General features: G+C 42.7%; 1 protein-coding gene across 1 annotated transcript; it reads right to left on the bottom strand.

Annotated features, from left to right (window-relative positions):
- Nucleotides 1-1,089: 1,089 nt before the first annotated feature.
- YWHAZ (tyrosine 3-monooxygenase/tryptophan 5-monooxygenase activation protein zeta) lies at nt 1,090-22,324 on the bottom strand. The gene is made up of 6 exons (XM_028736373.2): nt 22,179-22,324; nt 18,943-19,246; nt 7,517-7,640; nt 2,605-2,768; nt 2,421-2,516; nt 1,090-2,135 (listed from the first exon to the last, which is right to left on the bottom strand). The coding sequence occupies exons 2-6, from the start codon at nt 19,234-19,236 to the stop codon at nt 2,076-2,078; spliced, it is 738 nt and encodes a 245-aa protein (XP_028592206.1). The 5' UTR covers nt 19,237-19,246; nt 22,179-22,324; the 3' UTR covers nt 1,090-2,075.
- Nucleotides 22,325-22,551: the final 227 nt, after the last annotated feature.

Genomic DNA, 22,551 nt, shown 5'->3' with positions numbered 1-22,551 from the left:
ATGTTGACAAAGGTGACACATTTAGTGCCTCTCATATTCTATAATATTCGGTGCCAGAGCAATTTCTAATTACAAAGAAAAATGACAATTCCGGGGGGTGGGGGGGAACGACACTTATCACTACAGTGCTACCTCGCAAGACGAATGCCTCGCAAGACAAAAAACTCGCTAGACGAAAGGTTTTTCCGTTTGCGAGTTGTCTCGCAAGACGAATTTCCCTATGGGCTTGCTTCGCAAGACGAAAACGTCTCACGACTTTGTTTCCTTTGTCTAAATAATAATTCGCAAGACGAAAAATTCGCTAGACAGCAAAACTTGCGGAACGAATTAATTTCGTCTTGCGGGGCACCACTGTATTGCTAATTTGGCAAATAGATAGGCTTTGCACATGCATTTTGCTCTTCTCATCTCCCAGGAAACCACCCAAGGGGGAATGAGAGGTCACTATAGGGGAAGTGGACAGCTGTTTCATCTATTTAATACCTATTAAATCCTATTGCATTTCAGGTCAGTACTCTATACTTCTTATGAGTTTATTGTTCAAATAATTGTAGTCGCTAAAAAGGAACTATTTTAAGAATTATGCTAATCAGCGATTGCCCAGAAAAATGCACACCCAATGGAAGGAATGTTCATGGGCCAGTTTGTCTGGTTGTTGCTTGCTTCTGTATGCTTGGATTCACTCTTGACTCATTTACTTCCAAGCCTCATAAATGTGGCAATCTGTGCTCCTTTCCCCAGTGTAAGGCATGTGGGTTGCTAAGGCATGCAAACAGATCTACATTTAGCATGGTGGCTAATGCATACAAAGCACAGTGCATGTGTGTAGCAATGAAAAGTTGCACATTCTACAAACACTGTATTTAACTTTCTCTCTCTATCTCCCTCAACATGTGCCACGTGCCAGCAAAACAATTTAGAAGGCAGCAGCCTCTCAGGCATGTGAGACGTTATTTTTTTTTTTGGAGGGGGAGACACTGGATACAGACAACTTCAGAAATAATCTTACACTATTGATTCTAATACAGCAAAATATTTTGAAAAGGAGTCCAGATGTACAGGAAAGCTACAGAGAAGGTAGTTGAAAAGTCCATTCATAAAACTTTTATTCCACTTACATCAACTTAATACACATGTTCTTAACAGTTATGCTTAGATTGTTCATGAAAATTTTCAGGAGACATTAAACAAAGCTAGCCATCATCTCAAGTTATTTCCCTGTTAACTATTTTTACAGCACATGCATGTTAGGCAAAGTATCAAAAAAAAAATCACAAAAGCAAAACCCTAAAAAAGTTAAATACATGGGTTTTTGTTTTACTGCTGTGCTCGATATACAGTGTAATTATGGATATCAAGCATTTCATTTTTACTGCATCTTTACTTGTACATTTGTTCTTAGGTTGCCTAAACCATTTAAATACAAATAAATTGTGTAGCAAAAATAATGAAAGCAACAGCAGGTAACTTTACAAGTAATGGAATGTGAACCGTTTCTGCCCTTCCCTAGAGAAAGTTCATTGGGTTAGCAAACCACCTTAAGGAACACTTTTCAGATGCAATCAGAGATGTATACTTGGACTGTAGATTCCACAGATTCACATGATTGACATGTAATATCCATGGGACATTAATTTTCCTCGGCTATGTGTTCCACCTTTGAAGTACCCACATTCTCTACACCTGCGTGGTTGCAACCAATCATCCCTTTTTTACCACTGTGACAGACCAATATGCAAGCAGTTTTTTCTTTGCTCAACATAGGAAGCTGTTTAACATTGGCTTTTGTGGGAAGCCACAAAGTACCAAGAGTACTATGCCAAACATGTAAAACTTTTATAAAAATTCCACATCCCTATATTGGCCACCTTGGATGAACAAAAATTCCCCAAATGTTAACTGGCTCTATTCCCCTAATATTAAACATAAAACCACATGGGAAATATAGAAATCCAAATAGAAGTAACATAAACCTGTCATAAATCGTAAACAAAAACTATTTGTGGGACAGCATGGATGACAAATGGTCTACTGTGTAAATTTTAGAATGAGGCAGACAAAAATTGGAAGGCTGGTTAATTCTCCCCTCCTTCTCCTGCTTCAGCTTCATCTCCTTGGGTATCCGATGTCCACAACTGTTTAAGAAAAATGCAGTCATGTGTTACCGATTAAAGCATCAGTAGTGTGAATAAGAAAGCACTCATCAGGATAATCTCCAAGAAAGCTATTCCTCATCTTTAAAAAGGCACTCTTTCCAAGAGCTGCACAACTGAGCAAAGCATTCGTATTATGCATTTCATTCCATAATTAGATTTTTTTTTATTTAACCCTTGGCTACCTGGTGATTTAGGAGACCCACAAGATTGTTTTCTGCTTGTTTGTACATAACCTGGCTTAATAAAAGCTATACAAGTACTTACTGTCAAATTGTCTCTCAGTAACTGCATTATTAGTGTGCTGTCTTTGTATGATTCTTCGCTTAACGTATCAAGTTCAGCAATGGCTTCATCAAAAGCCTATGTAAGAAAGGGAAAAAAGTACATTTGTACATGCAACACTGGCAAAAACATTTTATTTAGTGCAGTAATTAGACTATTAACTCACAGTCTTTGCAAGGGAACAGGCTTTCTCCGGAGAATTCAGGATCTCATAATAGAACACGGAGAAGTTTAGAGCCAGACCTAATCTGATAGGATGTGTTGGCTGCATCTCTTTTTTGCTGATTTCGAAAGCTTCCTGATATGCCTGTTGCGACTGCTCCACTATCCCTTTAAAACCAAAGAAGTAAACACAAAGTTAGCAATTGCACTTTGGAGTATGTTAAAACAAACATAGACTAGATGCCTTAATATATAGGACAAGAATTGTACACAGTTTCAGAAGGTAGCATTTTTGAAGCTGTTAATAAAATCCATAAAGAATAATTAGAAATAAGGAAGTATATGCCCATGTGTACTGAATCCAGGTATCCAGTAGACCCTGTTCTATAAAACCTTATACTCAATCCTAACCATGTCTACTCAGTCCTGGCCATAAATACTCAGAAGTAAATTCCACTGAATTCAGTGTGGTTTACTCCCAGGATTGCACTGTTATACAAACAAATTAAAGGCCAATTTGATGGGGTTTTGTCTTTCAATACACTCTAGATTCAATTAAGATTTCTAGCATATCACAGTTTTCAGGTTCAAATCTTGGCCAGAAAGAGCTATGCTAGCTATCCAACTGACTGATGAGCAGATTTCAGAGTAACAACAATGCTAGCCAAACTGTAGAATGCTAAAAATCCCACTCTCCCACAAATTCTGACTAGTAAAAGATCTCCTAGTAGCTGGTTCTTGCCTTCACAACAGCAATGTTTTTAAGCAACATGGATAATGTTAAGCATTGCATTTAGTTTACAAAATTTAAGACAAATGTGACCTGTAACACTGAAGTACATAAAGGTAAATTGGCCGGCAACAGTACTGCTGAAGAGGATTTGAATGACAACCACGCTACTGCAAAGAAGTGGAACGCTATACTGTAATTCATCAAGAGGAAGATAGCATCCAAACCACAAGAAGGGCTAATGCTTCTGCCCATTAGCTAAAGAAAGATGCCCACTGATATGAGAATGTGTTTGGGTAACCTGCAGCAAGGTTAGTAAGGCGTTTAAACACCTCCTTTCAAAACAGGCATATCTAGCCTAAGTCAGAGAGAGCTGGCAATAGTAATTCAGTATTTCAGAGGATAGCATAATGGTGGGGAAACAAAGGATAAAATTTAAAAAGTGAAACTCTCTTTGTCTGCACAGAAAACTAAAGCAGCAGTAGCCTTCTGCCACAGGCAACAGAAGATGTATGTGGACTAGACACTAAAAATGTGCCACATTTACTGCATATTTATCTACAATTGATTCTGGGCATGGTTGGAATGGACTACCTATATATCCAACCACCTTTCTTTAAGAGGCACTAAGAAGATGTTATTACCAATGCTAGTAATTAAAATACTAATATTGCAAACATTCAGAACAGTCTCTGTTTGCTGCTCCCAGAAGTGATACTTCCCTTCCTGCCTACACCCAGCACTAATCTCCAAACCTGCCCATATCATTTAAAGCAAAGAAACCAAAAGCATTGGGAGAACCACTCACGGCATTACAAAAACCTGCAATACTCAGAACAAAAACCAGAATGATGGGTATTTTCTTTCATTTCCTGAAAGTGCACAAACCCCAACTGATACTAGCAGAAATAAAGAGAGCGCTCAGCAAAGTTTAATTTGGGAATGACAGACCGACCTCATGAACTAGAGTAATAGTCGTTTTGCAAAAAGTTGAATGCCTTAGCTACAGAGAATTCTAAATGCATAATCTTGCTATTAGTATTACTGTTTCATTCATGACTCCTTTTTGCAAAAAGGGCAAGTTTACTTTGGGGAAATACAGTGAGGTGTTTCCAGAAGTGGCAGATATAATTGGTATGCTGTACAAAAGCACTGAGGTCAATTCAAATAATGTGCAGACTTTCCTGCCACCAATTCAGAGGACTTAGAAGTGGAACAGGTACAAAGAAGAGCAACTAAGCTATCCCTTTTTGGAGATCTTATGAATTATGATGAAAACATCATCAGTGAAAGCATGTAACAGCATTTCTGAAGGAGGAACATCCGTACACAGAGGCCTTAGAATATTATTTTTTTGGAAACTCTACCCTTGAATTATGCTTAGCTGGAGCATAAAATGGAGCTCAATCCCCTTTAGTCAGCAGAACCTGACATTATATCATTGTAAGCTGTTTAGTGCATCTCGACACTAGATTTAGCTATGAAAGTATAAGAGAGTGGACAGTGTTGGGAGGTAACCATACACGTGCCCAGTTTATTTGGATCTCCTACATGTCTTGGCAGCAGCAAAGTGGTCAATTCCCTCAAAGGAGTCAGTGTAGAGCCCATGACAGCTGCCCTGCCACATCTGCCACGAAAGAGAATGAGATGCCAACTTACTCTAACCGAATCAGGACACAATACCAGGAGTATATAAGCCCTGGCAAGGGAACAGAGACCCCAAATATATGTAACTACATTTCTTTGCCCTGTTTTAGAGAGAATGGGGCACATAATTGGCAACAGAGCACTTTCGTTTGTTTTTGAGTACTCCTTGTGAATAAAAGGATATCTAGACATAAATATTAAGTCGGAGAAAAGCAGCGTCCAAACTTTTTTCAAAGAGGGCCAGATTTGAAGAGCGGTGGGGGCGAACCAAAGTTGTTGGCCTTTTTTAAGGGTTGGAATTGTTGAGCTTCTTTTAGGACTGAAGTTGTTGAGGGTTTTTTAGGCTTTTACCCCAGGAAATAAACTGCCACAGGGGTCGGATTAAACCAATTGGCGGGCCAGATTAGGCCCCCGAAATGGACTTTGGACATGCCTGCCTGCTAAACCCTTCCCTTTTTGACATGTTAGTTTCCTATTTGTTGGACTGAGAAATATTCCACCATGGCACAGCCTGGAAGAAGCTTACCACTTCAATGAGAACTAAGACATATTATTCCAGGCAAAAAAAAGAGCCAGAAGATATGCACTGGAACAATTCGACTACAAATGGAGCCATATGCAGCTCTGTCTAAAGGATAGCAGTGTGCTGTCCTGAAAGCAAAAGATTTCATTTCTACCCTTTGACCTCTGCCTTAGTAGGCAGCAGAGCCTACCAAGGTCCTCCAAGGCAAAGAAAAGGGGCCAAGTAGCTGGAATTTGCTCAACCTATGATTGAGACAACTCATGCATGGACAATACTGTACTGTACTGTTTGGCACAGAGAAATAATCAAATCATTTAATCTGAAATCACTGGCTTATCTTACATACTCCTCCCATACATGGCATAAGCACACAGCCTGGAAAATAATCTCCAGCAAAACTAATTCCATAGCTCAGTAATTAAGAGGGCAACACCCTGTATCTGGAATCAGTCAACTTCAGCGGTCTGCTCAGTTCAGTTCTCTTGACAGTCCAAACAGTAGGCTTTTTGCCAGGCTCACAGAGGGAAACAGCAAAGGGTAGCAAGGCAGAGGCCAGAAAATGCTACTGGCATGATCCTGGCACCATACAGACATCATTCAATTTCTGTTCTTTACACCAAACATGACTTGAATGTGATTTTTTGTAAGCTGTTTTGAGAGCTTCTTGGAGCTATAAAGTAGGGTAAGTATTCTACATAATTAAATACTAAAAAACTGTGGAGGCAATCACTGGGATTGGTGAATGGCAGTTATTAGGCACTCTGTGGGAGCCACTGGCACTGTTGCAATGCTGCTTCTTTTCTCCACTGCAATTGTGCTTTTGACCCAGGATCCCAGCTCCTTATGCTCATGTAATAGGTGTAGCAATAACTATCTTAGCTGGAGCATAGGACTGAGAGTCTATGAGACACTCAGGGAGGAAATAAGCAGCCTGGATTGATTCTATGAGCTAGAGATTTGCAGGTTTTTTATGGAAAAGTGACTGTTACAAATATGCAGTGCAACCACCTAGAACAGGCATGTCCAACAGGTAGATTGCTGGACGCCTGTGGTAGATCACAGGCTCCCCCCCCCAAAGGTCAACATTGCCCTGAACCCCAGTGTAGTATCTCGCTCCAGCTTCCAACCAGAGGTTCCCAAGCATGGCTTATTTACCTATTATCCTCTAATTTGGCCTTCTGCCAGAATCTTCTGATATGCTCTTCTTTCTATTTCCAGTCATTCTCAGTTATAGCTTCCTCCCTGCACTGATAACAGTGATCTAGCTTTGTTCATTCCAGCTCAACATTAGGTCTTTCCCTTCTCTGTGTTGTACCTCTCTGACTCTCCTGACCAGCTTGCCTCTTATCCTGCCTTCTCACCAGACCCCACCCTCCTAACACCTGGTCTTTAATAATGAGCCACTTTGCAGCTCTGTTTCCTCACCCTTGCTGGAGAGTTGTTCATCACTGCTCATTCCTAAGACTGGCTTGCAGATCCTCAGTAAGTGAGCATTAGAGCCTGTAGCTGACCCTACTGTGTCCCTTCAGGAGGGGACAACCATGCTAAACACCAACAGCAGACAGCCATGAAATATTAGATGCCAACTGTTCTGACACACTTTGAGTAAACTATTAATGCTGAATTTTTTCACTACTGCTAAGAACTTCAATTCTACAATTCCACCTTGCAAAATCTACTTTAACGCTAGAGTATACTTATTGGGCAGAGGACACAGAGAATGTCAAAAGAGCTCTCCTGCAGTCAGCCATGAATGCATACAATAGCAAAAATGGCCAATGCACGTATTTTGAGACCCTGTTAACATCAATAGTCACTTACTTTTAAACTGCTGATTATGTTTACTCACGTGTCACTCTGAAAGTCAATTCTTTAGATCAACATCTTTAAAATATTACAATACTGCAACACTCAAAACTTGTTTCCTTTATTGACGTGTAACATTCCAGCAGTAAATACCAGACTGTTGGAAAATTTCATGGGAACTTTTGACACTAAGAAGCCAACACACTGTACCTTTCTTGTCATCACCAGCAGCAACTTCAGCCAAATAACGGTAGTAGTCGCCTTTCATTTTCAAATAGAAAACTTTGCTTTCCGCTTGCGAAGCATTAGGAATCAAGAACTTTTCCAACAGAGACTGCAATTGAAAACAAAGAATAATCAGAAGGCTATACACATTGACAACTAGAAAATTGTACACACCGGTTGGCCTGTGGCCATTGAAGTTTCCCCACTAGTGGCAATATCAGAAATCAAGCCACTGTAAATGGTCTATTACTGTATCATTGAAAATAAACCCCAAAAAATTACTAGCCCCCAGTTGTCTTTTTACTATCTGGTCAACCATATGCACCTAAATTTTAAAAAATGAAATCTTATCTGTAATGCTTCCCTGCTGGATTGCCCAGAGGCAATTCTTACTCTGGAGATAAGGAAGTAAAGTAGGTTTTTACACAGGTGTTGTGCCACACACCAAGCTCTACAGACAAGCGGAAGTCTATCTTTCACAAGTTTTTGAAGTAACAGAATGGGCAGCAACTCATGCCAGTCTGATCCTATGCTGCTGCTTTAGCTGCTAGTGTCAGCCAGATGTGCACGTAAGGAGGACCTTGGCTTCAACTGATTTTAATGCCACAGATGACCAGGGTTTGCTACATGCTTTAACAGTTTATCACTGCACTAGCGAATCTGAAAGTATTCTGAAAGGAGAATCATGGTATTATGCATTTTGGTTGGGCCTAAAAAGCTTTTACCCAACTGGGTTAGTACACAAGAAAAAGCCCACCACTCCCTTTGTGTTAAAGAATCAAGAAGACTAAGTATTATTGCACATGTGCATGCAATGCTTTATTCTACAGTGGTACCTCGGGTAAAGTACTTAATTCGTTCCAGAGGTCTGTTCTTAACCTGAAGCACCGCTTTAACTAATGGGGCCTCCAGCTGCCGCCGGAGCATGATTTCTGTTCTCATCCTGAAGCAAAGTTCTTAACCCAAGGTACTATTTCTGGGTTAGCGGAGTCTGTAACCTGAAGCGTATGTAACCCGAGGTACCACTGTACTCATAACCTGGTGATAGCCCATGGGCTACTTCTCCAAGTCTCCTCTCAATCCTACTGTTTGGGATAAGGAAAATTTCACCCCTCTGAAGGAAGCCACTTGGGGGCCCTTTAAGACTGCCCAAATTTACTTTTCCACAACTGGTTCCCACATGAATGGGCTAATATTTAAATGCCCAATCACATGAGAGCTGCTCATGGAAAAGTAGATAGCTATTTGTTCCTGAGAAGGCATTTAAATGCCCTACTAGCCAAGATAAAAATTCGGGAAGCACTAAAATATTCATCTAATTCACATTTAAATTTGTTACTATAGCATCAATGACAAACTGCAATAATGATGTTTGAAGATGTTTTACCTTAACTGAACTGAGTTAAGATCTCATGGATGCCTATCAAGAGTCAAAACTAGTATGCATATTGCCAGCTTTTAACATGTGACGCCAGGAGCATTTCCCCTTAAGATATGAAACTTAAAATTCACCATGAGGTCCCAGGGTGGGGTGCAATTTAAAAACACAAAATTAAAACCAGTTACAATTAACTATAATCAAGAGAATAGGCTAGATCCTAAAATATACACTTCAGGTGTAAAAGAGGTGTATCTTCAGCATATAAGGAGAACTACACTATGAAGGTGACAAGATACACCTCTGTGGGGAGGGAATTACAAAGCTTAGGGGCTGCCACAGAGAATACCCTCTCTCACACTTCTGTACTATTTTATTTAAGGCAGAATAATGCAGTGGTTGTAAAAGGAGGCTGTCCAATCCTAAATTATGTGATGTGTAGTTATTACTAACTGCAATCCAATGCATTTTCACTCAAACCAGGAGCTTATTTCAGTAGTTACTCTGAGGAACTTCCAAACTGTTTGAGGGGCTGTAACAGGAGAAACTGCTGAAAGGGAAACTGCTGCTGGTGCAGGAGGAGCAGATAATCAAGCTGTTTCTCTATATGAAGTCTGGTGCTGGTAACACCCATTAATCCTTTTAATACGATCACCAACCTTCCATTCAAGAGACAGCCACACTTTTAAGGTGAGGCAATCTAATCCTATTCAACTTGCATTCCCTCCCAAGACAAGTAATTGCAACTTTTGTTCTTAGCCAGCTGTATTTGTAATTTGCCAGGATGACCATGCTCCCTATTATTAGATACTACTTCAATACTACACAGATGAGAAGCTATAGTCTACCCTTTTGCAAAAAGAGTAGATTCAGGGTTAACTGTGTATGTGACATCTTATAAAATATGTGGCCTTAAAAATAAAACCTCTTCAGCTACTTGAAGAGCAAGTGACATTAGACAAAAATCAAGCAAGCCTAATGAAACAGAGAAATTTGAAAGCAAGGATATGAAAAAGCAGAATAGCAAACCACTCAATATACATGCAACCGTGTTCTGACAACTTGTGCCAAATTCATAAGTGGGTACCAAAAGCAATCAAACAATTGTTCAGTTAAGTAAAGCTGTGGATGATGCAAAATGCAAAACACCACACCACTTGTGATTCACATTCATTCGGGTTTCTGATTTAAGCCAATTTAATATAATTATATATTCAACCTATTTTTGACTGCATGGTTCTCTAACACCAGAACGTAGCAGAATAAAGTGGAAGTGTTCAGTAGGGACAGATGACATAAATGATACAATTAGTTCTGTATCAGTAACAAGCAAAAGTAAAAAGTGACAGAAAAGTCTGGGCTATGTAATTGAACTGACAATGAAACCCAGCATGCATACCACTGACAAAGCATTGCACAGGTACGCTCTCTATTATTATCAGCAACAGCAGTTCTACAGGCTTTTCCTAGTTACCCTAGTCACAGCATCACAACTCATGAGGTTGTTATGTAGATGAGCGTCTAGATTTAAGTGGATCAGCACCAACTACTAGAGGACAGCACTCCATGCTGCTTGCTGCCACTGCAAATAAAGTGTCACACCAGTTTTTTTGCCTAGCCACAAGACAAGACTAAGAACTACACAGCAGGCATCAAATTCCCATCCATGTTTGTTACTAGTATATGAAACAGCAGCAGCATTTGTAAAGGAAGGAGCTTCGCTGTGCACACATTGACCCTCCTCTTGCTTGCATGTCACTTTTATTCTACGACCCCTTCTTGAGCCAGCTTCCTTTAACATGACAGGTGAACATGCCTCAAACCCTGGCTGAGGCATAGCAGCTAAGGAGAGCAGTTGCAGAGGCAAGTGGTAGGATTGGGAGGGGAATTTCTCTCCCTCTCCTAGACCTGCATGCTTGAAATTCCTCTTGCCAGATACTCAGCTCTTGCCTAAGTTACATTCTTATGAGTCTACGCAAGCACACATGCACTTGCAGGGTGGATTCAGCTGATGAGCCACATTTCCAAGAAGCAAGCAGCATAGGCTGTTCATGATTGTCAAATAAGCCAGACTGAATCCTGGCCCTTTTATTTATGACAGCAGCTCAGTAATCTTCCAGTATTCTCCAACTTAGGTCTGAAACAAACTATGAAAGAGTTTATGTCTGCAACATGGGATTTCCCTTCTAGAAATACAGTAGTACCTCTGGTTATGAATGCATCAGGTTACGAGCTCCACTAACCCAGAAGTAGCTGCTCCTGGTTACCAACTTTGTCCCAGGATGCAAACAGAAATTGTGTGCTGTAGGCACGCGCGCAGCGGGATACCCCGCTAGCGAAAGCGCGCCTCAGGATAAGAACGGCTGCAGCTTAAGAACGGACCTCCGGAATGAATTAAGTTCGTAACCAGAGGTACCACTGTAAAGGCTTTATAGCATTTTTCTCCTTATACAGTGGTACCTTTGGTTAATAACTTAATTCATTCCGGAGGTCTGTTCTTAACCTGAAGCACCATTTTAGCTAATGGGGCCTCCCGCTGCCGGAACACGATTTCTGTTCTCATCTTGAAGCAAAGTTCTTAACTTGAAGCTAAAGTTCTGGGTTAGCGGAGTCTGTAACCTGAAGCGTCTGTAACCCGAGGTACCACTGAACACGTTTGTTTTAAGAACTACAGACCAGCTCACCAAGAAGTCTAAAATCATGCAAACGTGACAACTACGGAAGTGAACCATTTCCCTTTCAAATCTTTTAAAAATGGAGTGCCCTTCCACAGGCAGTCTACCCTGACATCCAATCTGTTGGCACACTTGGAATTTCAGAACAGCCAAGGATCTTGGTTCACAGCCCTAATCTTTTACACCCTAGTCTCTTTAGCGTTCTAGCAGGTGTGAACTCTCAGCTCCTAAACTTCATGCTAACTACACCATAAATAACTCCTCAGTCACTGCAGTCAGTGACTTCATGGTTTCCCCTCAATAACTAAGTGGTCTGGATTCTGAAAAGACAGAACATAAAGGCAGAGAGACAGAAGTGTTGCCCAATCACAATGTACTATGTTGCATCCTTGATGGGTATTCAAAATTTGAGATACTGTAGCTCAGTAGCTCATCATAGGGCTACAAGTCTAGAGCTCTATATACTGTAGATACAGTTGAATACAGCCTTTTCTAACAAGCTAACTTTCTGTAAGGGGTATCCAAACTAACTGGCCTGTTAGAATGATGGGAGCTACATGAAAATCTATTCAGCATTCAATTTCCCAAATGCAGATACTGATAAATGCATTAAGAGAAGTTACCTGGGGATTTTAGTTAATTATACTATTGGTGAATTGCAGTATTAATGTTCTATTTCCCTTCTGACAAAGTGGAACAGTTCACTTGTCCCACAAGAGATCAGATGCTCATTAACAGCAATACAGCCAAAAATAAAAATGCATGGGTTTGTTCTTTAAAGGTTATTGCTCCTTCCAAATACACCAAAACAATAATTCAGTAAATTGGCTGAAATATTTTAATTTCTTGATATGTTGAAAAAGAGGGGGCTCCACGTGACCTGAATTAGTTTTGAATGAGATAAACAGAAGTGTTTACAATTTTTTTCTGCCAGGAAGTTAAGAGATGGGAAAGTATAACATCTATGGTTATCTACAGTTCCTATAAATGTGCAGTTAAGAGTTCACAAACATGTTTGAGAGCTCACCACTTTGTTTTGGCAAGAGCCACTGACCTTTTCTAGACACATCTTGCTGCCTTCTAAACCTTGGCATAAGAAGCAGCTCCTATTCATTGTGCTAAATCACAGGTGGCTTGCCTCTGCAGTTACGCTGGGCTTTACAAGTGTACTGAGCACATCAAAAGCTCATGGTAATGCCACAATTATGTCTGAACATGTTTTTCTCAGAACTATACAAATCTAATGCTAGAACCTACAGTAGTTGCCACATAGCCTGTAGTCACATCCTGCCACAGCAGACGATTAATTTTTTGGGGGCATTTTATTCCAGTTTACGTATGTTGTTTTGAAACTGCAAGGCCATCACAAAATATTGAGTGTCAGCCAATTACTTCTCAATCAATAACTGATACAGAATATTCCTTCTATAGCCAAGGTAATGCTTTCCTACTGCCAACAAAATGAGGAGCATGAATTGAGATGAATATGCTCACAAAATGAGCATTTTAAAGAGATGTAGCATATCTGTGCAGTCTGGAACCCATGCAAAATCACTTTATTTTACTTAAAACAAACTAACTGCCTTTAGTAGTCAGGAAAATCTTCTCTTAGTAAAAAAACCTGCTATATTTTTCAAAAAGCAATTTTTCCCTCTGGTTCACAATACGGGTTTACCATGCTAGCAATTACAAGTTAATATCACAAGAAACGCCAGTAGTGTGAAAAAAATCCAAGTGTATTGGGATTTGAATAACTAATTTTACAGACTGTCTATATAAGGCAGCACACCTGTAGTATATCAAGAAACAGGATCTATACTTGTTTTACCATACTATGGTTTGGCAAAACTGCAGCTTACCAAAAGATTTTTAAGCTGTTTCTAGCACTAATTCTCTGTGCCAACAGCCACACCAGTGTGCCTCAAATAAAAAAAGCCCAAATGCCTTGGTACATTAGTTTTAGTATAAATTACACTTGGCATCTCTCCCCCCCCAGGCCAAATCTGACATCATTATGACATCAGGTGACTACTTCAAAGGGGCTCCCGCTTAACGCTTATCAGCTGATCGGCACCAAGAGTCAGCTCCTTTGAAGGTGTGCTAACAGCACCAGTGAGCTGACAAATCATCAAAAGAGCTCCTCTGCTTGGTGTGTCAGCTGATGGGTGCTGTGAGCAGCCCCTTTTAAGGTGTGCTGTCAGCACCAATCAATGGTGCTGACAGGAGCTTGCTCTCAGCTGATTGGTACTGCATCTTCAAAGAAGCTCCTCAGTGCTTATCAGCAGATGAAAACTTGAGAGCAGCCACACTGGAGGCACCATGGAGTTCCCAATGGGAACCCCGCAACAAGTGCAGCTGATCCGAGACACTCAGGTGTTTGGCAGATGGGCAGAGTTTGGGGGGTCTAATTAGGTCTGAGGCTAGCGGTTCCCCACCACTGCCTTAGTAGTCAACTCACATGAATTCCCTTGCAAATAGTAGCCTGCAAGCGACAAAAGTATAAGCATAAGGGCAGGTGCAAGAAATTCCAAAGTGGCTGCATGCAGAGAGTCTAAACCTTATAGACTTTATGGCTTTCAAGGAAAGAACCTGACCTCAACTTAAGCAACCTGGCACAATGGTACTCAAAGCTAAGTGGCTAGATCTCAACCCTTCCCAAGAGATGAAAATCAACACAGGCAGGCAATTTGTTCTCACCTAAAATTAAGTATAGAATTTTTGGGATACATTTTAATTGATGAATAGAACAAACCTACCAGTGAACAGTAAAAACATTCCTTTATCCAAAAAGAACCATTTTGAAGTTTGGGTTTAGAATCCTGACCCAAACCTATTAAAACATTACCCAGAAAAAGACATATTAAGTTGGCCAAGTATAAAACTGAGGCAATTTTATTTCAACAGGCTTATGTTTCACTTAACAGAAAAATAGATGCACACTAACATGCTTTACTACTATAGTCTTCTATCCAATTAGTAGTTCATCTAAAACCCCAATATATATGAAGGGGGCAAAGCAAGCATGGTGAAAAACCTACATTTAATATTTCATTTGAATGCACTTGCTTGTTCTCACAATCCCAGAAAATAACTATTCTCAGTTGGATATATATAAAAAATAAACTTAAAAAGCTGTATTTCAGGCTGTCATTTTGTTTGCTTTTATGCTGCTTGTATTTTTTAAAAAAGTGAACAGACCTGGGATTTATTTTATAAATAGCAGAATTAAAGTTTCCTATATAACTAAAATATATTTTAGTAAGTAAAATATGCTGATTTAGAACAAAATGTATCTATTTAAATACCATCCAATACTTTAATACACACACCAGATTTGAGCCTACTTTGCTATGTAAAAGATTAATGAATACAGAATTACAGGTACAGTATGTCTCTGTAGACCACAAATTTATCCTGGTAAATTATAACTACTTCTGGTTCCTAAACCACTGAACCTGAACACATTCCATCTCATGACCAAAGCACTTCTGCCCAGTAATTATCAGCCCCTGCTCCTGTGTAGGTGTGGAGACTTAGTCCACAAGCGAGTTCAGAAAGATATTAAAACTTATTATTTCACTGGGCAGGATATACAAACTAAAAATGTCCTTTCAAATACACCAACCCAGCCCAACAGAAACCCATTCTTGCACAACCAGCTCCAATTCCTAAGTATACTTACAATTTATAATCCAAAGCAATGTGGCCTACAGGGCCAAAGGTTCTGAATTATTGGCCAACATAGTAGGTATAAAGGTTTATTTCCACTGCAAACTGATAGGTTGCCATAACAGGTAAAACACATTATTTATGCTTGCTCAGGAATCAAAATGGAAATTAGATTTCATATCAATTTAAAATTGATTAAATCACCCAGTGTGGAAAATCCATCTACCCAACTACTTTCCTCTGCCATCTCTTCAGGAGGATTTTAGTGAAATTTGCATTTTATAGCTGTGCCTTGATAGCCAGGTCAAAATTGGTGGCCACCAAGATCTTGCCCCCTAAAGGCAATCCCATTTATGCTTCATTTAAACACAAGGGGGCTTATTTCCATGATGTCAATGGAATGCAATTACCCTGAGCAAGACAGCCCTCTGCTCAGCTCCAAATTTATAAAGTCGAGAGAAAATAAGGACTTAATTACTTTGGTCCTGGCTAGCATAGAGGTAAGACTTGGGGAGGGGGCGCCTTTCCTGTTCTTGCACTGAACCACCCAAACTCTGTATAACTGCAAGGCTGATCCCTGCTCTCCCTGTGTCCAAATAAGAGAAAAAGGTTCCAGTGCCTCACTGCCCTTGCCATGACAAAGGTGGTCGGTGGAAAACTGAACCCCTGAGCTAGTGCCAGCGTGCAAGGCCCATACGTGCAACTGTCACAAACTTTATTTAACTACCCAGTACCCAGCGGATCCTAGAGAAGTTTACAAAGAAAAATTTACAGAGCAAAATTTAAATAATAAAAATGCAACTTCAAACCCAGGCAAAGTACCATTTCTGCAATCACATGGCTTCTCTTCTGAACATGGGTGATACAAGGATGAGATCCCAAGTGCTATGTTCCATGCATGCACAAGGGATTTCCCGCTCTTCCCATTTCCAAAGGGAATGAAACATTCACACAAGTCAGAGGCTGCCCAAATATCACCTGCTTCTCTATGGGCATGCATAAGAGCTGCCTGCTTACACGTGGGGTATGAATTTTTGCTACTGCAAACAGGCTGCAAGCTAGGACAAGGAGGAGGAAACCCTGGACCAGATAATAGCCTTAGGGTACATGATATGGTCCAACTGTTTAAGCCAAAAGTATGTATTGCAGAAACAGCAGGATATTAATATAACAAATTTAAAAACACACACACAAGGAGCAGACTTCATCCACATCACTCAATGTACTTGACTGCACATTTTATTTTTCCCTTTAGGTGATAGTAATTCATTTATGAGGAAGTAATGTGCCATACTTGGAGACAACACTGCCTGTCTGTCCCCCATTCCTATAGAAAGCGGCAGTATGTTGACACCTTATCCTTTAAACACAAAACAAAACACTGAAGCTTGACAAGACTTTTACACCTTACTCTGAGCCTAGAAATTGTGCTTGACTTGGATGAAGAGAGAGCAGAACTAGGCTTGGAAAATACTTCTGAGCAAAGGGCTCAGTGGGGAATGGTCGAGAATGCACAACGGCTTGGAGGAAAAGGGCTAAAACTCTCTCCCCCCCTCTCAATTTTCCAAGCCCAAAGTTTGCACTCTATTAAAAAGCCTGTTCCTGGCTTCTGTTTGTCATGTTAAGTCCAATAAAGAAACCAGAAAAAGCTACTTTGTCAATGAGGAAGTAAATGGGTTGCAATATTCTAGATGAGGGGTAGCCAACGTTACAACCTCTGGAAGTTGAACTCCCAACTCCTCTCCACCTCAGCCAGCATGCCCAATGGTCAGGGATGATGGGAGTTGTAGTTTAACAGCATCTGGATGCCACCATGCTAGCCACCCAGATTTAAATGTACCTTTCTAACCCAGTAAGTTTTTATGTATCACTTTTTATCTTCCCCCAATACCTAACAGTTTCTATCCAACAGCCAGTGCTCCCACCTACAGGAATATAATAGGAAGGTCTGATTTGGACACACCACTCAGGTAAAGACAAATCCTGCCTCCTTTCCATCATTAGAAAGGCTCCACTAGTCCACCAGTCTCTTAAAATATAGGAGCTTCTCTAGCTGAGATTCTTTTTAGTATGCTATTAGAGAACACGAGGGAGCAAGGAATTTTTTAGCATTGTGTTACAAGCTACTTTTCTAGGTTTCCTAATTTTATAGAGTATTTCCCTTTACCACAGCAACATATAAAGCTCCAAATGAGTGCTTTTTCAAGTTTTACAAATAAAGCTATAGATTTAATCTCCTGAAGTATAGGCGTCAACTAGTATAAACCAAACGGGTATTTTATCCAATATAGACAGAAATTGAAACCAAGTGATTTAAATATTTAGCTTTCAGTAACGAATGCAATGAGGCTTTTAAAAAAGAATTCAGACATGCATTGGATATGGGCTTTAAAGAAAATATTGCTAACATTAACCAGAGTTCTTTGAAACTTTTCTGGATGGGAAAAACCTAGTTAAACACACTGTGAAGATAATGGAGCCAACTATTTGATATTGTAAGGGGTCAATGTCAACTGAGAATGTCAGGTAAGTATCAGATTTTTATCTGATGAAATTAATGGACTTAAACATCTGATTTATCACATGTCTCTTACACATAATACATATATTTAAAAAAATTAATGAAAGATGTGACAGATAAGGTATGGGCTCCTTTCCCACACCCATGCTTCAGACAGAATGGTGTTTGACTAGTCTGAAATGAAGGTAGTTATCAGCAAAAACTGCATTTCATATACAACATGCATCTGATTATCCCTCTACTTTCCTCAGTGCTTTTATATGGCAAGAATCCAAGCTAAACGAATGACCTTCAAGTAAGTGTATCTAAAATTTGAGCTCAACTATACATGATGGCCTTTGAACTCACCAAGGTATTTGTACAGCTGGTTTTACAAAATAGATGGAAAAACCATAGCAATTATGCTCATATGACTTGACTCAGTGCATCAAAGTATTTTTTCCCTCAAGTTCTTGTTGAAATGAAATTGTCTTCATCTTTAGCAAAAACAAATACTAACAATTAGTTGAGTGGCACGTCAATAAAATAGTAACGCTACCAAGGGGGGAAAAGTACACAACTGTGTTTTCTTCATTTAAAAGATTTTATGAGGTAAAAAAAATTGTTGCCAACAGCACAAGTATAGAGTCAGCTTGCTTTGAAGTTGCTATGGCTTTGCATAAGGTAGGCCCATAGCACTGTTGCTACCTCCTCCTCCCTCTTGCGGAGTGTTCTGCATGGGTGAGTCATAGCTAACATTACATCATCTTATTCAGGGAGGGGCCTGATTTCTATAGTGAGAATTACAACTTCTCATAGAAAGCACACACAGCACCCTCTAGGTTATGAAGAAAGCACACTTATTTTAATTAAACTAGGCTGAAAAGTCCTTTACTCCTCCCAGTTTCTAACTGGTAAGTGAGATCTATGTGACAACTTAATGGAAAGTGTCAATAGGGCAGATTGTGTCACAAGTGTTTTGCTACAAGCATCCAGCTGCAAAGTTTTAGGAAGAAGCAAGACCACTGTTTGGTTTTCTATAGGTGGCAGGGGAAGATATTTAGAAGCTTTTTATATAAACAGCTTTATACTTTGATTAAACAATACTGAGTGTTACTAGAGGGTTATCTGCCCTTGAAGGTTTACTTAGGGTGGGGGGGGGGGAAGTAGTTAGAGCCTTAATTCTCACCAGCACATCATTGCAGATGTCCCTTAGTTCAGTCTCAATTTTCTCTCTGTATTCTCGGGCCATTTGCTGCTTTTTCTCAGCACCTTCCGTCTTTTGTTCAATGCTTGACACAACCCTCCAAGATGACCTACGTGCTCCTACAACATTTTTGTAAGCGACAGAGAGAAGATTCCTCTCCTCATTTGACAATTCTGCTCCTTGCTCAGTCACAGACTTCATGCAGGCTGCCATGTCATCATATCTCTCAGCCTGCTCAGCCAGTTTGGCCTTCTGCACCAGCTCGTTTTTATCCATGCTGATTTCTCTGGAGAATGAAAAATATCAAATAATTATTTAGACATCTATCAGGCAAAATCATTTGTAACTCAGCTATCTCTTAGCAATGTAAAGAGTACATTGCAACTGACACACATTTATTGGATGCAAAAACCACTGATTTCAATGGCCCATTCCAAAGTTCTATATCAGGCACGTCCAACTCCCAAGAGACTGCGATCTACTCCCAGTATAAAAAAACTGGCAGTGATCTACCCATTGTCATTGGAGGGAGGAGCAGCGTTCATGGAGTGGGTGGATTGCCCAGAGCTGCTGAGCTTTTTGGGGGTAGGATTGTCCAGAGTTCTTCAGCTTCTATTTGTTAACTTTTGATAAACTTTATTTAATCCCACGATTGATAAGGGCCCCGCGATCTACCAGGATCAGCCGGGGATCTACCAGTAGATCACAAACTACTGGTTGGACATGCCTGTTGTATATTATTGTTGAGATATGGGTCAAATTAATCTTCATTTCTATTAAATCCATGAAATCTTGGGAAGGATATGGCCTCTGCAATCTTAAAAAAATAAAACCTTTCAAGCATGGAATGTGAACTATTCCCTCAGATGCCTCTGCTATCTGTCCCCTAGATGATCTTAGCCTTTTGTTTGAAGGGGCTACTATCAGCACATTGCTATTTTGAGAAACACCAAACCCTTTGGAAGGTTTGCAATCTTAGGAATTTCACCACAATGTGTTGTGAGAGCCATTCCTTCCTTTCTCAAAAGTTACTCAAGTATACCTCCGTACCCTCTTTTCTCAAACTACATTCTTGTACATGGTTAAAAAAATCCTGATTGGTATCAGGGCCATTGGGCCCAAAAGCAAATGAATTTAGCTACTACACAGCTCAATCAATATTAGGGTTGGAAGCAAATAACTCTTGCGTAGCTTAATCAATGAAACTTAATTCAAAGTGCATCTGTTAAGGTCATGATGCAAGTCACTTATTATAACAGAACTTAGTTTAGAATCAGGATGCCAAGCTGCAACTGTCAAGCTACTTTATTGAAGCAGCCGAGGCGTGAAGGTTTTGCACTATGTTGTCTACTTTGGTGACCTTACCCTCATAAAGACCGAGAAACATCTTGGTCAAGAACCATTTTGCTACTCAGGAATGGCAATTTAATGAAACTATGACGCTACTCAGGAATGGCAATTTAATATATGGAAATAAAGCCAGGGAACATTAGCTGCTTAGCAACCCAACCTCTCCCCTTGCAAACCTGGTGGCATCTGGGAAGACTGCGGAGGAGAAGGAACCTTGCTTTTTGACTCGAAAGGAAAGATTCGTGTGGTGATTTCCTGTACACAGTGTAGCTAGGACTCGGCTGTCTAAAATGGTGCTGCTGGGTGCACTCCCTGGCACAGGCGGCCGAGAGTATGCCGCTGCAGCTGGCACGGCTTAGAAACATGGCTGGGGCGGGTACAAAAAGCGAAAGGTGTGGGCGAGAGGGATGGCGGGGCGAGGGAAGAGGACAAGTCAGGCCAGGCTGCCGCCGCCGCCGCCCCTCCCAGCGCCGCAACCGCCCGGCTCCGAGACATGAAGCGCCTTGTCTGGGCTCTTTGTCATGGCGGATCCGAGTCAGAGCCCAGCCCACTTGTGTGCGCGCTGATCCCCCTCCACCTCCGCCCCGCGCCGGGAGGGGAGATTGCTGCATCTCCTCCGCCCAGACCCAGGCCGGAGAAGGAGGAAAAAAGGGGAAGCCCAGGCGGCGCCTCGCCGAGGGAAGGAAGGAGAAGAGACACGCCCGCCCACCTGCCCCTCCGCTGCCGCTGCCGCCTCTCCCCTCGCCCTGCGGCGCCGCCGTCCCCGCCCCGAGGGAGCCTCCGCGGCCGCAGCCCACACTCGCCCCCTCGCCTTTTCTTTCTTCGCTTCCTCCTCTCCCGCTCCCTTCCTCCGCCTCGAACGCCCGCCGCTCCTTTTCAAGGCGGCCCCCTCCGATGCGGCGGCAGATCGCACCGGCTGGATGTGCCGCTCCCGGCTGGAGGCCACACCCTAACCAGCCACCCGACGAGAGAGAGAGAGAGAAGGCCGCCGCGGGAAGGGAGGGAGGCGGAGAGATGGAAGAAGGGAAAGGAGCGAGAGCGAATGGGGAGGGGGGGGGGGAGAGAAAGGAGAGAGAGGGAAGGAAGCCATCCTACTCCCCAACATGGCGCCCCTCCTTCCTCCTTCCCTCGCTCACATGGCACCCCGCATTTCGAGGAGGAGCAGCAGCAGCTCCCACCCCAACAAAGATAATATGAATATGGGTGGCGGAGAGAGAAGGGAGGCTGGAGGTCGGCGGCGACCATTCCCCTTCATCATTTCTGCCTCACAGGTAGAGGCGCTCGCCTCCCAAGAATGGGGGGGGGGGATCAGCTTCCCCCCCCCGTCCGAGTAGCCAAGGGGCACCGCCCCGGACCTTCACCTGCCGTAGCCGAGGCAGAGAAAGGGGCGCCGCCGCCCAGCTCAGCCCTCCTCCTCTGCCCTCCATTCTCGCCCCCTTTCGCAGGGCGAGGCGCGGGAAGCAGGTGGGGCGGCCGCCGCACCTGTGGGGGGGGGGTCTGAAGCGCGCGCAGAGATGGGGGGGGGAGAGGAGGAGAGACACCCGCCGCCGCCGCCGCAGGGAGGGAATGAATGGCTTCCCCTCCACCAGGCCGCGGCAGTGGGTGTCGCCCAGCACCGCGGCAAGGAGGAGCCGCCCTTCTGTGCGGGGAAGAAGGGGGCCGCTAACCCGCCGCTGCCGCCGCCTCGCCCGCTCCTCTTCCCCTTTCAGCCGCCGCCGCCGCACCCCACCCCCCCACCGGTCTCTTCTGCCGCCGCCGCCCCTGAACCGCAGCGGGTCCCGCCGCCGGAGCGCCTACCCGGAAAGGAAGGGGAAGGTGCGGGGGGGGGGGAGAAAAGGCGGCGAGGCGAAGCCTAGCGAGGCCGTTACCTGCGGGCTCGACGGGACGGGAGTCTCTAGGCGGGTGACCGGCGCGGACTGTGCCTATATCGCGGCTCGCTCCGCTGCAGCCTCGCTCTCGCTCTCCCAGCGCCACACACGGGGTCTCCGCCAATCACCGCGTCGCAACGCACGGGCAACACAGAGCCCGTGACGTCAAGCGGCGCCATGGCAACCGCGCGCGAGCACGCGCTTGCGCCTACACTTTCCCTCCCCTCCTTCCCCCGCCCCGTCTCCCCTCAGTCAGTCTCTCTCTCAGCCTTACCAACCCGGTGGCTGCATCAACCGCCTCGAGCGCGCGCCCGGCTGCCCTTCCTGCCTCCGCGCGGCGGCAGCGGACACGCCTTAGCCCCGCTGTTACACC

Source organism: Podarcis muralis, chromosome 8 (genome assembly GCF_964188315.1).
Source record: "Podarcis muralis chromosome 8, rPodMur119.hap1.1, whole genome shotgun sequence".
Classification (NCBI taxonomy): Eukaryota; Metazoa; Chordata; class Lepidosauria; order Squamata; family Lacertidae; genus Podarcis; species Podarcis muralis.
This window is presented reverse-complemented; position numbering and strand designations above follow the sequence as displayed.